Raw genomic sequence first — 17,244 nt, 5'->3', positions numbered from 1 at the left:
TAGAATACTACGACATGAGATTCTCAAAGTTTTTATATATCAAAAACGTAAATACACAAAAAGATCAAAACCTCTACAAATCTATCAGTTTTTTTTTAATCAACCATCTCTCTGGAAATCTAGCTCTCTCATTATTAAGGTCAGAACAATTAGTTAGAGAAATAAATAAAACGATTAAACATAACAGCTTGGAAATAAAAATGATGATAAGAAAACTTAAATTAATCACACAACTTTTCTACTGAATAATAATTGTTTAGTGGGATATTGAGAGAGGAATTATATATATATATATATATATATATATATATATAAATTGATACAATGAAAGTGAGAAATATGGGTTCAATTTGGAAAAAAAAAATGTATTCTAGGTGAAATTATTTTTAATTAAATTGATAGTGTTAAGGGCATGTCCAATGGAAGAGCGTAAAAGGGTGAGTCAACAATAATAAAATAATAAAATATTTAAAAAGAGGATTCTAACATCTATTTTACATGTGCTAACAGAGGATTGTAACGTTTTTTAGAAACGTAACGTGTTTCTACCCGGTGGAAATGGTCTAAGGTGTCAACCCATCTATAAACATAGCCTATGCTGTGCAATGTTTTTATCACGTATCATCCTATATGTCCCTTTGAGCCATAGTGTTGGAAGCTAACTAATATAAGCCTTTCATGGTTCTACTACTAAGTAGTAAGTACTAACAACTAAATGAGTTTAATAACTTTTTTTGTGTACTTGTTTTATTCCACGTCGCAAATTAAATGTCTCTACCAAAATTGTCTAACTAAAATAAAAAAACACAAGAGTACAAAATTGATTTATTTTTCACTCTAAGTATGAATATGAAAAAAAAAAAAAAAAAAAAAACCAACAAAGAGAGATCGGATGAAATTTCATAACATCTTTTGAAATTATTCCACTTTCTACTAAAGATACTTTTATTAGCACTTTCAATGAAATAAATAAATGTAAAAGGAAACCGAAAGAAAGAAGAAACATTAATAATATTTTCTTACAAAAAATATAATTTTGTCTATTTCAAAAACTTTCGTAGGATATTTTGTAAAGTTTCAATCTTTTTCCATTTTCTCAATTTTTTTTAAGAATTAATTTTCCTTACGTTGCCTGCCTGAATCAACAAAGGCAATGGCAACATGTTCTTCCAGCCTATTGGTGTTATCAAATTTGAGATGGAATTGTAACAAAAGAAGACCCAATTTCAAGGTAAGAGCTCAAATCTCTGGTGAGAACAAGAAGACGACATCAGTGGAGCCTGTGAACAACGGTTCGGTCTCTGTGTCTACTGTCCAAAACCAAAAAGAGGCAAATGAAGTGAACGGGAAAGTAAAATCCCAGAAGAAGATAGTGAGTGATGAAATTGAGCTGTTGTGGGATGATGGTTACGGCTCCAAATCTGTCAAAGATTACTTTGCTGCGGCTAAAGAGATCTTGGAAAAACCTGACGGTGGTCCTCCTCGGTGGTTTAGTCCTGTTGATTGTGGTCGACCCGTTGAAGATGCTCCTACGTTACTCTTCTTACCCGGTAAACCAAATTCAGTTGTTGGGTTTTGTCTGTGCTCTCTCAAACGCTAAAAATTAAACCTTTGTATTCATTTCCTTAGTTCTTTGATTCTTTAGGCTGTTTACTTGAATTCTTAGATCATGTCGTTTTTACTGTTTTTATTATTAGTATCTGATTCTTAGATCATGTCCTTTTCAAAGTTCCATATTTTTTCCGATAATGCTTGATTGTTTAGGCTGTTTTGTTGAATTCTAATAATGGGGTTTTAACTGTCTTTATCTTAAGTAGCTGATTATTAGATCATCGTTGCAAAGTTCCAAGCTTTTAATATGGATTTGACTTTTGTAATGCTTGATGTGAATTTTGTATACAGGGCTTGATGGCACAGGGATGGGCCTCGTTCCACATCACAAAGCTCTTGGCAAGTATGTTTACTCTTTCTTTTTAGTCTCGGTTCTTTGATTTAACACTGGAGTAAGAATGTGCAAGTGGAGATATATAAACTTGAACAACCCTTAATGCAGAAGCAATAGTATCTATAGCAAGAAAACTAATCCAAATAAAAGGTTTCTTGTGGTTATGTTACCTCTTACTGTTGTTATTGTATTTTTCCCAATGCAGGGCTTTTCATGTCTCGTGCCTGCATATTCCTGTACTTGACCGAACTCCATTTGAAGGTAATATAAAACAGCTATATAAACATTTGGTTATACGTACTTGTCTTTTTATTATCATAGCATCGGTCTTCCCTTGCTTCTGTTGGCTTATGTTACCTATATGTCTGTGTATACATAGAGTATATATACATACAACAATGCTTAGATTACTTGCACTCAGCTCATTGTGTTTGACATCAAATGGAAGATTATAATAATGCGAGGAAAAGATTTCCATTAATGAATATGGTTGTCTACGTTTACTATTATATGTATATGATTGACTTCCAAATAGATAGAAATATCGGACGAGTGCTTCTTCTCTATAAGGTCAATAGTTGTTGATGTTGTCTCTGAATGTTCTTTACTGTTGGTTTTACCATTAAGGCCTGGTGAAAATAGTCGAAGATGTTTTGAGGCAGGAGCAGGCAACACGTCCAAATAAGCCGATATATCTTGTGGGCGATTCCTTTGGAGGATGCCTGGCTCTTGCTGTTGCTGCCAGAAACAGTTCATTAGACTTGGTGGTGATACTAGTCAACCCAGGTTCGCAGACACTTACTTATTCAGTTTTGTAGCTTTGTATCTAAATGCATACTTGCATAAGCTTGTTATTTGATGGCCAAATACGTTTCTCTCTTTTTTTTAGCTACATCATTTAATAGGTCACCCCTACAACCCTTGATCCCTATATTAGAGATGGTGCCAGAGGAGCTTCATTTTACAGTTCCATATGCTCTCAGCTTTATTATGGGTACATGAACTGATCTTAATCATATAAGTTAATAAGTCCCTTTTTTTTTTCTTTTTAAATTGTCTTTAATTAGGCTCTCTTGGTATTTTAGGTGATCCAATAAAGATGGCAACACTTGGTATCGACAACCAACTTCCAACAGGTATAAAACTGGAAAAGTTGAGACAGAGGCTTACTAAAACTATGCTCCCGCTTCTCTCTGTGAGTGTTTTTGTTTTATTTTATTGCATTTACTTTGTCCTGTATCAATACAAGATGACATCTTTTCTAACCATACGGTTTCAGGATCTCGGTGAAATTATTCCACGGGAAACTTTACTTTGGAAGCTTAAGTTGCTGAGATCTAGCTCTGCTTATGCCAATTCCCGCATCCATGCAGTTCAAGCTGAAACCTTGATCCTTGCTAGGTTATCTTCTTCCTTATTGTATTGCATTTCTTCTCTCTTCCTTATTTGTGGTCTATGAAAGTAATATCACAGACCTGGCTGGCGTACAATGGTTGACATATTATCAAGAAAATAGAAATGACTTTGGATTTCATGGACTTTCAGTGGAAAAGACATGATGCTTCCTAGCCAAGAAGAAGCGAAGCGGCTTCATGGGGTACTAAAAAACTGCTCAGTTCGATGCTTCAAGGACAATGGGCATACCCTTTTACTGGTAATTATAATTTCACATACTGATTACTTTTGAATGCACTTCCTTTTGTTCTGGATGGTAGGTGAAGTTAATGAAGTAGTGTCAAAAGTAATTTCTTACAAGAAGAGAAAAGCACAGAAGAGTATGACTATTATTCTGTGACTGACTGTTATTCATTTTCACAGGAAGATAGCGTCAGTTTGCTCACAGTTATAAAAGGTACAGGCAAGTACCGGCGATCTTGGAGATATGATTTGGTTTCTGATTTCTTGCCTCCAAGTAAGGGAGAACTTGATTACGCCCTTGATGAAGTGCTCGGGTAACCATGCTAAGTCTTTCTTGACTCTTTAAATTTTTCTGACAAAAACACTGAAAGTAGAAGTTTATTTATTGTCTCGTTCGTTGGATCTCCTCAAAATGAGCAAAAGAGACCCAAATGCACTAAGCTTCATGTGATGTATCTGGTCTGATTTTATTCCTTTGTGATATGTAGATTCTTGCGAAATGCTGTTGGTTCTGTGTTCTTTTCAACAATGGAAGACGGGCAAATAGTGAGGGGACTTGCTGGTGTTCCAGATGAAGGTCCGGTGTTACTTATTGGTTACCACATGTTGATGGGTCTTGAACTTGGTCCCATGTCCGAGGCATTTATAAAAGAGAAAAACATTCTCTTTCGTGGAATGGCCCATCCGGTTCTGTATTCAGATAATAATCCAAGTAAGGAGTTTGATTATAGTGACTGGATTAAGGTATTTGGTGCCTATCCTGTCACTGCAACCAATCTTTTTAAGCTGTTATCTTCTAAATCTCATATCCTTCTCTTCCCTGGCGGTGCACGAGAGGCTCTCCATAACCGGGTTAGCCATCTTTCATATCTTTTTCTTTTCTTAGTTTAGCACATGGAAAATTAGTAGCCAAAAGGAGTGATTCCACCCACTAAAAACGGGTGAAATCAAACAGTCTTGATTATGCCAGCTGAGCCTGCATATCCCCCTAAGGCCATAGAGAGATGTGAACAGAGTTGATGAAACTTTTAAAGTTCATTGTTTAAGAATCCATTCATTGTTGGCTATTTTAAGTCTTCATTGTTTGTTTAAGTTACTTCACCAACCGTTAGCATTTTTTTAACAAAATTTTATGTTATTTGTAAACGCAAACAACATATGCATTTTTAATCTGCTAAATAGGTGTTGTTAAAATTTCTGATTATATATACTACTTTTCTACGACCTTACAGGGTGAACAGTACAAACTAATCTGGCCTGAACAGCAAGAGTTTGTAAGAATGGCAGCAAGGTTTGGTGCAACAATAGTGCCGTTTGGAACGGTTGGTGAAGACGACATAGCTGAAGTAAGACTTCCCAAAATCCGAGTTTCTTGTGCACGGTTATTGAAACGAGGCGAAAATATATTTTTCTTTTGCTATTGCAGTTGGTTCTTGATTACAACGACCTGATGAAGATTCCAATACTCAATGACTATATCAAGGATCTTACTCTCGATACCAAACAATTTAAATTAAGGTAAAATTGCTTTTCATTTAACTCGAACTTGTGATCATGTTTTTGAAAAATTTATTCACATTATTTTGGTGTTTGAAAGATAATAACATAGAAATTGGATATTGAAACAACCAGAAGGGTACTAATGATTGTAGTGGTTGTTACTAGTCAAAAGATTGATGAGTTTTGTTTTGTGATGATAGGGAAGAATCAGATGGAGATGTAGCGAACCAGCCGCTCTACATACCAGGACTGGTACCGAAAATCCCGGGAAGGTTCTATTACCTGTTTGGGAAACCGATAGAGACAAAGGGAAGACCAGAACTTGTAAAAGACAGAGAAGAAGCAAACCAAGTTTACTTGGAGGTAAAAGCGGAAGTAGAGAATAGTATAGCTTATTTGTTGAAGAAACGAGAGGAAGATCCATATAGAAGCGTCTTAGACAGACTAAACTACAGTTTGACGCACACTACCGCAACTCAGGTTCCTTCTTTCGAGCCATGATTCAAACCAAAAAGCAAAAGAACAGAAGAAAAATGAGTAAGGTTAGTCTTTTTACAAACACAACATGTGGTATAGAACATTTCATGTATATCCCATCATTTATATAGTTGAATTCATATTTAACGCCCCAATCCATCACAAACCGTAGATAAAATCTCTTATCTGAATTAAAAAAAAAAAAAAAAAAAAAAATCTCTTATCTGGTTATATGCAGTAGGTTAGCAGTAGTGGGCCTAATGAAGTTTTTTGATCGAGAACAATTTTGCCTTAGATGAAATTGTTGGAGTTCACAAAAAAAAGCCAAACCAATAAAGTAATTTAACCGATTAAGAAAACCAAATCAAACCGGAAATAATTTGAATTAAAATTTGTAAACCGAGATGACCAAAACCAAACTCTCTCACGCAAATCTTCTTGTTCGATCTAACGTCAATCGAATCCGTCATCATCGATCTCACCTCTAACGCAATCTCTCATCTTCGATCACTCACAGTCTCAAAGATAATCTCTCTCAACCCTTTCTTCGTTGCGATCGACACTCAAGCTTCCACTGACGAGTAAAGAGAGGTTAGAGAAACACGATTTGGTTACTTTTCGTTTGAATCGGAAGTGATTTATAATTCGATTTCTGGGTTTGGAATCGTCTACCAAGTTAGATTAGTAAAGCTTTGATCCGCTTTGAGTGTCTTTGAAGAGTTGAAAAAAAAAAAAGAATTCTTTTTGATGAAGCGTACTGTTACAGGAATGGCACAAGAAGCAGATGGGATCAGATTGGAGCAGAGACATGGGAAGGCTCGAGTGAGAGTTGGGAGAGTTTGGCGAGATGCTCATGACGGATCTCATCACTTTGTTGAGTGGAACGTTAGTATCAGTCTTCTCTCTCACTGTCTCTCTTCTTACTACCGTGATGATAACTCCGATATTGTCGCCACTGATACCATGAAAAACACTGTAAGTCTTAAAAAAAAGATTCAAACTTTTTAATTGTCCATTTCAATTGTGGCTGTGCTTAGTCTTGCATTGTAGATCATAGATTGATCTGTGAAATACAACTTGTGTTGGCTCTTGAGAATATAGTGATGTTCATGGTTCTGATGTTGTATTACATGCTATTTGCCTATTTTAGTCATTTAGTGAACTTTCTCTGGCTGGCTTAGACTTGGATTGTTGGTCCTAGATTCTGGTGGTTAGGATTTGTTTCACCCACTTTGTTCTTATTCATGGTTAAATCTGCTGATTTCTTAAATTCACGTCCAAGTGGTTTTGACCAATCTTCTATGTTGGAACGAAGGTTTATGTGAAAGCCAAGGAATGTGAAGATCGACTCTCGGTGGAGGAATTTGCCATACTTATTGGTAAACACTTTTGCTCATTTTATCCACAGGTATGGCAAAATGTATTGGAAAACACTTTCACCATGTTTTTTTTTATAGTCAATTGGATATTTTCACCTTGCTGATTACCCTTAAAGATGTACCGTTTCTTATGCGTCTTGCAATACTGTAATTTTATGTTTTATTCGTTTTGCTGTCTTTTTTTCTCGTTATGGTTAATCTCTTTCTTTGTTGCTTTACCAGGTTTATACTGCTATCGTAAATATCATTGAGAAGCCCTGGGAGCGTGTATCCATCGGTGGTAAACCACATTTACACGGTGGGTTTTCTGACTTTTTTTATATTTATGGAACGAATTTTGCAATAATTTGATGATTTTCTCAATCAATCATTTGTTGAAGGTTTCAAGCTTGGATCGGAGACTCATACTGTGGAGGCACGAGTAGAAAAGTCTGGTCCACTAAACTTAACTTCTGGTATTGCAGGACTAGCTCTACTGAAGACAACCCAGGTATACAACATCTCTCTGCAGATATATGTTGTTAAAAGGTGTTGAATTTTTTATGTTATTACTGTTATATATTTGGATAATGCTGAGTTAAATGTGTTCCATGGTCTTTAGATCAGCATTTTCCAGTTTGATCTCTTGTATTGACTCGTGAGGATACAAATGTGTCTCAGAAACGTAGTGATTTAAAAAATATAATGTCAGTACTAGAGTTTTGGTTAATGTGCTAGAATTCTTTTTTTATATATCTTCTTTATTGCTGTGCTTCGCTTGAACAACTTAGCCATAGCTTTTTCTAATCTATTAAAAATTTGCAGTCCAATAGAAGTCTACTCCTCTAACTTAGAAACTCTATATAGAGAAAATACACAGAAGACTGATCTGAAGGATGAGTTAAAATCTAGAATTGATAGTATTAGTATCAGTCTACTTTGTAAGACTAGTATGTTGACACACTGATTTCAAAAGTCAAGATCTGATAATTGATTGTTCACGAAAACCGCTTTAATGCAAATTAACAGTCAGGATTTGAGAGGTTTGTCAGAGACAAATACACCATTCTGCCTGAAACTCGAGAGAGAATGCTGGCCACAGAGGTGAATGCATCTTGGAGGTAGGAGTTAATTAGCGATGCGACATCTTTCTTATTTGTGATTGATTCTTGAAACCGACATACACGTTAATGGTGGCAGGTACTCGTATGATTCAGTTGCAAGCATCCCAACCAAAGGACTCTACTTCAGCGAGAACTTCATGGATGTAAAGAAAGTTCTGATGGAGACATTCTTTGGTCCTCCAGAAACTGGTGTGTATAGCCCTTCAGTCCAACGCACTCTCTATCTTATGGGAAGCGCTGTACTCAGAAGGTATCAGCATATTCTGTGTATTTTCTCTTTGTTTTGTTTTCTGTTGTGATTATGTGATTCTTACCATGATTAGCTTCTTGTTAACATGAACAGGTTCACTGATGTATCATCGATTCACCTGAAAATGCCAAATATTCACTTTCTACCTGTAAACCTTTCAACCAAGGAAAACCCTTCAATGGTGAAGGTAAGAATGTCTCTGTGATCTTACCTTTTATGATGAAACAATCAGATTAAGTACGGTTAGATTCAAAAAAAAAAAAAAAAAATACTCAGATAATATGCCACAACACATTTGGTTTCTAATAATTTACTTTTGCAGTTTAAAGATGATGTGTACCTGCCAACCGATGAACCTCATGGATCTATAGAAGCGACCGTAAGCCGCATAACCTCGAAACTGTAAGCTTCAGGACAATACAAGGACAAACTAAAGACTATTTCACAAGTTCTGCAACTTTTGGCCTTTGCCTCGTTTATAATATAAAATAAAAAGGGACACATTATGTTGTAATTTGTTAAAAAATTATGTTTTTTTAAAACACAAAATTTTACTTGTGCCCTACAGCAGAACCTCTTTAAATTAATGCACAATATTCTAAAAACTTGACAAATAACTGGGGAGGCTCCGGTATATCTCTAACAATTGACATTTTTCAAATTAATTAGGTTAATGAATTTTGTAACAGTTCATTCACCATTCTTCACGTGTTCAAGAATGTATATAGTTGAGCCATCGTTCGATCAAGCGTTGTGATACGGTTTCGCTACGTTTGTATCTTGAGATCCATGCACTCTTTCTTTTATCGTTTTACAAAAGTTTTAATTGTTAAATCTCATTTGGATTTCTGCGGTCATATAGTTTTAACCAAAAGTAAATTCGTTTTCTACTCACTGGATTTAAAAATGCGAAAAGTAACAATATCAATTTCTAGAGTATTATATTCGATTTTTGAACGTTTCTGTGAAGGCCTTCGGATGTGTTTCACAAAACGCTTCATCACAATATTCTCGATATTTTTAACGTTTTCTCGAAGGCCTTCCAATGGCCTTGTCGTCGAGGCGTCGGCAACTAGGAAATTAATTCACCCTCTAAACACAATGAAGCGTTATTTACGGTTGATTTAAATCAGTAGAATAATAAAACAGTTTTTGTATTTACTTAGATTTGTTAGACAAAACACAATAATAGGAAATTCATCTTATAAAGTTGGAAAAACACAGTTGAGCACACAAACGCACAACAATAAGAGAGCATTATATTTTTGTAATCACTTATTGCAACAACATTGAACATTATTATAAGAAACAATAAAACATGCTCCATTTCTGAACCCTCTTGCTTGACAAGCAGGCTGACATTCATGGCTTCCAAACTGGAACCGCACACATGGAATACCAATGCAGTTTCCAGGGTCTGCACGTATATAAACAACAAGTGATCACTAATTATATATATGCCATATATATTGTATAAGTGTTCAATAAAATATCACACTTTTTTTAAAAAAAAAATAGCATAGATTACACACATAAATATGTATATGGCTAATGGCTATTCTATATATTTTTCCTGAGCAAATGTTATTCAAGTAATGGTTTTCAATGATTAATCGTAGTTATATAAAAGATACTATTATGTACACACAAAACAATAAATGCTACTATTTTTGTAAAGAGAAACCTTACCTCCGAAGGCCAAAACGTCATTTTTCGACATCGAAATTGCCAATATTACTACAAGAAAGAAAGAAACAATAGTTTTTGTGATACTCATCATGTTTTTTTTCCAAGAATTATTGGTATATGAGAAATATATATGTGTTATATGTTTTAGCTTTTTCACAAAAAGGTCTATTTATATTGATCGTGTATAATGTGATAAAACGGATCAGTTATAAATGCGTATCCAAACAGATTTAAAAAAAAATAAAATAATCAATTTCGTTTGATATATAAGGAAATCGAAATTAAATTCTATATGCCAATATAAATAGAACCGATAATTACTCAATATCTTTGGAAACTGTTTAAATGTTGCTTCCATAATAAATCAAAGAATAAAATTAAAATTATATATATATATATATATATACATATTTGATTTGGTTTTATATCGTGAGATATTTATGTAAACAACAAATCAATTTAATAAAATTAAACAAAAACAAATAATAATTTAGTTTAGATTTTACAATATTTCCGTAACAAAATCAAAATAATTAATTATGATTAGTATATATGGAAAAAATTAAAAATCGAAATTTTATACATGTAAACAAATTTAATTTGATACATGTAAATATCTGTACTATATTTTTGCAATAGTTTTATGAAATTAAATCCTGCTTTTTGACTTATTTACGATCTATGCCACTGCATTCAATACAATATAAACTTTAAAAAAATTCTCGCCACATTTAAGTAACTAACATCTTTTTTAAAAACCCCATAAAAAACATCCTAGATTATGTCAGTACTCAATATCCCATAAAAGTAGTTTCAAAAAAATAAGAAAGGCAAACAAACTTAATTCCTTAAAATTATCCACCAAAATCTCTGCAAAATAAAAACAAAGAAACAAAATCAGTGTGCCGGAAAATAAGTTACCAAACTGGCATATAAACTTATTGCAGAGTATATAAGCGATTGCCTAAATTATTTTAAAATGTAAGATTAGGCAAATAACATTGAAATAATAACTCGATGTGACAATCAATGTCACGCACCTTAAGCGGCGATCAACATCAATATCCCATTAAATTACTTATCAAATTCGCATATAAACTAATTGCACAATATATAATCAATTCGCTAAATTACTTCAATTTGTAAAATTAGGCAAAAACATTTGAAAAAATCTCAACATTTTTATGACTGATTCTATTGTACCGCATATTCTTATTCTTCACAAGATTTATTCTTGCTCACCAAGGATTCATTTACCTAGGGATGTTATCGTGGGTAAAAAAACTCTGCCCAGTTCGAACCTGAAACTAGTCCGTCTAGAAAAAACTTGAATTCACAAAACTCGAACGGGTTTTAAGGATTGTGAGTAAATCCGAACGGTTTTTTAGTCTTGTGGGTACCCCAATTTTTTTTTGTCTTATGTGATGTATTTTGGATATTACATTATGAAATTTTATATCTTTAGTTTTTTAGTACCAAATGTGATTTATATTATTTATTTTGTGTATTTTATTATATTTATGACAATTTCAAAATTTTATAACCTTATATCATATAGATAAAGTATATCAAATATATTTAAGAGTTTTGTTAACATAGATAAAACCAAAAGCATAGACAAGAACATACAAAATCATAGAGAAATATCAAAACCAAAAACAAAAGTCACAAAAACAACAACAATTTTTTTTCTCATTCTTCCTCCTCTATTTCTTCCAAAAGCTGATCAGAATCTAAACAACAACAAAACAATTGAATTTATGTCATAATGTCACAATTACATCTCTATTCTTAAATAACAATCTTAATTTTTTTTACCTTGATCTCATACACGTGAGCTACTAGCCACAGATGTAGTACATTCAACTCCATCATCAAAGTTGTCTTCAATGTTATCTGTAATTAGAAAATATAAATAAACAAAGCAAGGGAAGTTAATTATAAAAATAAAATATGGATTCTTACCTTCTAACTCAGCATAACCACGCAACCAGTTTCTAGTACATAACAAGACTTGAAAGATGGCTCCGTTGAGGATGGTGTCTCCGTTCAGGATGGTGGCTCTATCGAGAATGGTGGCTCTGTCGAGAACGGTGGCTCTGTCGAGAACGGTGGCTCTGTCGAGAACGGTGGCTGACAGAGTGAATCGACTTTGGGATTTTAGTTTTAGGTTAACTTTTGGGTGAAAGAAGAGAAACGATTTCATTTTGGTTTATATGGGTTTTTTTTTTAAAGTCTCATGGGTATCCATAATCCAATAAGATAAATCTGAACAAGACTCTCCAATTTGGGTACCCGAACCACTTGAAGCGTGTGAAATATTGACATAAAAACTAGACCTTTGGGTTTCTTATTTTTCATGGGTCCATGGGTCCCGGGTACCCATCGGATTAAAGCCCACTATTAACATCTCTACATTTACCTAATCATCTATATCACAAACATCTACAAACCAATAAAAATAATTTCTCATCGACTCATCTCATCACTTACTACACCGACACCGCTTATCAAAAGTAAATCCATATTTATTTATACGTGTATCAGATCTTTGATTCCAATTCGGGAAACAAATTAATCGATTTCTTCATCGAAAACGTTAGAGTTGTAATCTTCGTCGGCAATATAAAACACGCTTGGGATTTGGTTTCCAATCGGAGAGAATCGTCGGTAATTCAATCAGAGAGAGTCGTCAGCAGTGGTTTCTATCTACTTCTGGTTTTAAATTAGGATTAAAGCTTTGCCTTTTCCCATTTTTACCTTTTTTGTATTTTTTTACTGTGATATATTTTTTTACTATGAGATACAAAAGTTAGATATCCTTATTATAGTAAAAGAGAAATACAACTTTGACTTCGGTCAAAAATACCCCTTACGCCAACAGCTGCAAACATCTCTGAGAAAGTCAATTTTGACTTTAATGTTTCTTGAATCGGGTTATAATTCAAAACAAACCCAAAATTTCAAAATCGGATTTACTTGATATCTTGTGGACATTATGTATGGGCTATCAACATCTATCAAAGACATTTAACGATGACTACATCCGATATTGTTTTCCGAATTCCCAAGATGTCGCTATACAATCTCATCAATATACCATAAAAATAGCAATCTCGGTTGCAAAATTGAAAAACAACCATAAGCGCTCTTTGGATTCCCTAATTTGAATCATATTAAAAATCGTCCAATAATTACACCTCTAACAATATCAATCTCATCAATTAAAAATCGTCCAATATAATAAAAAGATTACAATCTTGGTTCCACATTTGGAAAACAACCATAACAAACAAAGATTGAAATCTCATCATTATCGTTATCTTTACGGTAATTCTGAGATTTCGCATATATTCAAATCATAAATATCGGATACTAATTATCGAAGTGATTTAGTTGTTTTAGTATGGAAAACTATTCCATATACATCATATACTAATTTCCGAAGCTTTTAACTAGCCCTATATTTTTGGAAACTTATTTATAAAACTATAAAGCATATTCCAATTTAGATGCTAAATTAATTGCATATAAAATATTAATTCCATAACAATCTGAAAAAAAAAAGATATTCTCAAATTTTAAAATCTAGCCTGATCACAAACCTATTGTCAAATTTTCTATCCACCTAACCCCAAGAGACTATGACCTCTATAAATAAGTTTTTCAATACCAAAAAAAATAGCACATCAACACTGAATTTACCTTTTAACACGATAAGAGAGCATTTCCAGAAAGCAATGGCCCTTCATTCTCTTATATCAGAGAGTAATAACCTTACAAAGTTGCATGATGCGTCCAAGTTAAAATCCTGCATAAATGGATAATATAATGTCAGATCTATCCAGCCAAATAAAGAATGATGGATCTGATGAGAAAGTAAGTTTTCATGCGTAGAAAACTTAACTCTAATTTTTTATTAATTAACTTAGATCTGTTTTCTGTCTTACAGAGCAAAGGTAACTCTTTCACTTTCAAGCTTCACCTCATCCTATGAGCTTTGTTGGAAAGACTCCAATGGTATGTGTTAGAATTTAAAACGTGTAACGTTACACTTATATACTAAATATTTTGCAGTTCTCATTCTATTTTTTTTTTCCTAGGTTTCACTACTACTAATATTTCAGAAAACTCAGAAACTACTATGGATATTCTATCTATACTTTCATCTAAGCGTAAAGAAGAGGATATTGTTATTTTCAGGACAATCTAAGCACTCTTTCACAAGCAAAAAGCAACGGCATAAAACAATTACACAAATCCTTTGATACGCTTCACACAACAAGGTGACAAAATTATGTGTTAATGATGTTTTGTTCTGTTCTTATTTTGTTATTTTTTGTTATCTAGAAAATCAATCTAGACGATCTGTGTTTACAATAAAATTTTATCAAATATGATCTATATATTGACATTTGTTTTCAGGACATCTATACTACAGCATATGTTCATATGTTCTAATCAGGTATGTACAAAAATTCAATCAATATATATGACCTATTCATGTTTTTTTTATGTGTGTACGTACACTCATTACCTTGCTTTCTCATCCGGAGATAATTATATATCGATGTGAATAGACGAGTCCGGAATTCATATTAGCTAGATATAGCTGTCTTTCATGAACATAATCTGGATCTGATCTGACGGAAATGGATGCTCGAAACTAACCTAAAGAGAAGCCATTGATCTTCAACAGTTGAAGAGAGAGAAATTTAGAAAGTGATTTCACTCAGATTTTTGTCGATTTCGGAAACTTTGTGTACAAAAAGAGAATGAATAACAATAGCTTACCTTTGCAAAACTATCAGATAATCTAAGCACTCAGATTATTGTTGTATTGATCTTTGATGATTGAGAATTTTGCAGATCACCTCGGTCGCTGATTTTGGTCGGTCACTTTCCCTTTCTACCTTTTTTTTATTGACAAAATTGTTAACTGAAGTAAAATTATTTTGGGCTTTATGGACCTTTACAAAATTGTCTGAATTTATTTATGGTTATTGGGTTCTCATACGTGTTTGATAATTGATATGGACTAATGGAAACTGATGAGGTTAATTTTTATTAACCCACTACCATCATCGTTTATTTATCTACACATATTCCTCTTTAATTTGTGATGGTATATATATCTCTAAATATATTTTTGATAGTATTTAGTAGTATTTATAATCAAATGCCAATCAAAGGAAACCTTATAATATTAATTCGGAAGCATTTGATAGTAAAAAACTTTTTTCACTATAAATTATTACATGAAATGTTATTTTAATAAGTGTTTTCAACCATAAAACATAAAAAAAATATATTCTCATTCGTTATAAATTGTAATAACCGTGAAATGTGAAAAAAACGAAAACTACTGGCCATATGTAGCCCATTCATTTATGACCATAACAAATAGAAGAATTATCCCCTCTAAAAACAAGTGTATACTTAGGGCATCTCCAATGGAGGAAACTAAAAAAAGATTGTTACATGGGTTAGAATTATTTTAATATTAAATTTTGAAAATTGTTTGGTTAAATTTTTTTTTAAGAAACTGTAATTTTGTATGCCTCCAATGGTAAGATCCTAATTTTAAGTCTTCATATTTTTTTTTAAAATTATAATTTTAGAAGTAGAAGTTATTTTGTATAAATTTGTAAACATTTTTTTATCTTATAAATCTTTAAAATTATAGCATTTCATAAAAGTTTAAACAAACATTTCGTAAAAGCATATTAAAAACAGATTACAAATACAATTAGTTGTAATCTTGATGTCTGCCAAATTATTGCCATATATTCTCAATCATATCATATTTCAACTGTTGATGTATTTTTCGATCACGAACTTCATTTCGACGTGTCATCATATTGGTGAGATTTGAAAACCTATTTGTAGAATACGTGAAACCCACTTGTGAAGTTTGGTTTGATTCTGCTTGTGTAAATTCTGACAAATCAAACTGAGTGTACCCATCTCGTTCGTCTTCTACTATCATATTGTGCAATATGATACACGCTCTCATTATTTTTCCAATTTTTTCCTTATTCAAAAAAAGAGCTGGGTTTTTGACTATAGCAAATCGAGCTTGCAAGACTCCAAAAGCATGCTCGACATCTTTTCGTACACCTTCTTGATATGTAGCAAATAAGGATGCTTTTGGATCTTGTGGAATTGGAATAGATTGAATAAAAGTAGCCCATTTTGGATAAATACAATCTGTGAGATAGTAAGCTAAATGATATTCGTTTCCGTTTACAACATAATTCACTCTTAGAGCATCAAAAATTGGTGAGCGATCAAGAATATTTATATCGATTAATGTACCTGGAGGTCTAAAAAACGCGTGCCATATCCAAAGATCCTGTGAATCTACAGCCTCTAAAACAATTGTTGGTTTGCCAGATCCACGTGTATATTGACCTTTCCATGCAGCTGGACAATTCTTCCACTCCCAATGCATCAATCGATGCTTCCTATCATCCCATGAAATCCGTGTATCTGTCCAATATCTAGTAGTCATGGAAGATCTTATGGTGTGGGTCTCCTTATGTACTCATCTCCAAATAAATGTATGATGCTTTCAACAAAATATTCCAAGCATGAAAGTGCAGTAGTTTTACCAAGCCAGAGGTATTCATCAACTGCATCAGCTGCAATACCATACGAATCGCTGTTGTAGTCTTCTGGAGTGCAGAGTGGCCCAATCTCCTGATAGCATCTCTTCTTTGTTGAAAGAATGAAACTTCATTTGAGAGTCGTTCAATAATACGCATGAACAAGGGTCCGTTAATTTTAAAACAACATCGAATTAGGCACCAAATTTATAGTAGTTTTTGTTTTCGGCAACTGTTTAATAAAATCTGTTTTTTTTACGACTACTAAATCCCATTCGTGATGTGCCTAATTAGACACCAAACTTAACAAAATATTATTAAATGTGTTCATCAACAAATGTTAATTAACATTGACAGAAAAATGTATAACTAGCCTCTTGTGTACCGCGAGTCATAATTTAGTATTGGAATATGGTTCAACATCACTATAAATAGGACTTATATTAATGAAAGAACATGAGGCTTGATTTATTAAGTGTCCAAATTTAAAAGTTAATCTGGTTTTTTATTTTTGAGTATTAAAACTTTTCAAAGTTTAAAAATATTGTAATATTTAATTTTTTAAAATTTCAAATATTTATAATATTTGAAACTTCTGAAAGGTACACATATTATAAATATTTAAATTTGATAGAATATTTAATTTATTATAGTA

General features: G+C 32.9%; 3 protein-coding genes and 1 long non-coding RNA gene across 4 annotated transcripts; 2 read left to right on the top strand and 2 right to left on the bottom strand.

Annotated features, from left to right (window-relative positions):
* Window positions 1-628: 628 nt before the first annotated feature.
* On the top strand, window positions 629-5,715 carry LOC104700983 (phytyl ester synthase 1, chloroplastic). The gene is made up of 13 exons (XM_087458204.1): window positions 629-1,550; window positions 1,903-1,954; window positions 2,151-2,206; window positions 2,573-2,731; window positions 2,835-2,939; window positions 3,031-3,140; window positions 3,225-3,346; window positions 3,491-3,599; window positions 3,764-3,897; window positions 4,072-4,435; window positions 4,816-4,929; window positions 5,010-5,101; window positions 5,284-5,715. Exons 1-13 carry the CDS (start codon window positions 1,154-1,156, stop codon window positions 5,582-5,584), a joined length of 2,115 nt encoding a protein of 704 aa, XP_087314330.1. The 5' UTR covers window positions 629-1,153; the 3' UTR covers window positions 5,585-5,715.
* A 107-nt stretch (window positions 5,716-5,822) lies between these two features.
* LOC104700982 (uricase) lies at window positions 5,823-8,906 on the top strand. The gene is made up of 9 exons (XM_010416601.3): window positions 5,823-6,151; window positions 6,327-6,535; window positions 6,876-6,968; window positions 7,162-7,237; window positions 7,320-7,429; window positions 7,948-8,039; window positions 8,119-8,292; window positions 8,386-8,479; window positions 8,615-8,906. Exons 2-9 carry the CDS (start codon window positions 6,329-6,331, stop codon window positions 8,696-8,698), a joined length of 930 nt encoding a protein of 309 aa, XP_010414903.2. The 5' UTR covers window positions 5,823-6,151; window positions 6,327-6,328; the 3' UTR covers window positions 8,699-8,906.
* Window positions 8,907-13,141: 4,235 nt separating this feature from the next.
* LOC104700981 (uncharacterized) lies at window positions 13,142-14,918 on the bottom strand. Its single transcript, XR_753681.3, has 3 exons — window positions 14,776-14,918; window positions 14,519-14,671; window positions 13,142-13,792 (listed from the first exon to the last, which is right to left on the bottom strand). It is a non-coding gene; the product is annotated as an uncharacterized LOC104700981 (long non-coding RNA).
* An 839-nt stretch (window positions 14,919-15,757) lies between these two features.
* On the bottom strand, window positions 15,758-16,495 carry LOC147941214 (uncharacterized). The gene has a single exon (XM_087458425.1). The coding sequence runs from the start codon at window positions 16,493-16,495 to the stop codon at window positions 15,758-15,760; it is 738 nt and encodes a 245-aa protein (XP_087314551.1).
* Between the last annotated feature and the right edge of the window lie 749 nt (window positions 16,496-17,244).

This window comes from Camelina sativa, chromosome 7 (genome assembly GCF_030686135.1).
Source record: "Camelina sativa cultivar CO46 ecotype springtype chromosome 7, ASM3068613v1".
NCBI lineage: Eukaryota > Viridiplantae > Streptophyta > Magnoliopsida > Brassicales > Brassicaceae > Camelina > Camelina sativa.
Note: the sequence above shows the minus strand (reverse complement) of the source record. Positions and strands in the feature narration are given on the sequence as shown.

What these genes read in the sequence shown, in the direction of transcription:
- LOC104700982 (XM_010416601.3), top strand. Translation starts at nt 6,329, where the DNA reads ATGGCACAAGAAGCAGATGGGATCAGATTGGAGCAGAGACATGGGAAG. An exon ending in TGGTAAACCACATTTACACG is followed by an intron (nt 7,238 to 7,319) that starts GTGGGTTTTCTG and finishes CATTTGTTGAAG; the next exon opens with GTTTCAAGCTTGGATCGGAG. An exon ending in GAGGTGAATGCATCTTGGAG is followed by an intron (nt 8,040 to 8,118) that starts GTAGGAGTTAAT and finishes TAATGGTGGCAG; the next exon opens with GTACTCGTATGATTCAGTTG.
- LOC104700983 (XM_087458204.1), top strand. Translation starts at nt 1,154, where the DNA reads ATGGCAACATGTTCTTCCAGCCTATTGGTGTTATCAAATTTGAGATGG. An exon ending in ATGGGCATACCCTTTTACTG is followed by an intron (nt 3,600 to 3,763) that starts GTAATTATAATT and finishes TCATTTTCACAG; the next exon opens with GAAGATAGCGTCAGTTTGCT. An exon ending in GTGAAGACGACATAGCTGAA is followed by an intron (nt 4,930 to 5,009) that starts GTAAGACTTCCC and finishes TTGCTATTGCAG; the next exon opens with TTGGTTCTTGATTACAACGA.
- LOC147941214 (XM_087458425.1), bottom strand. Translation starts at nt 16,495, where the DNA reads ATGACTACTAGATATTGGACAGATACACGGATTTCATGGGATGATAGG.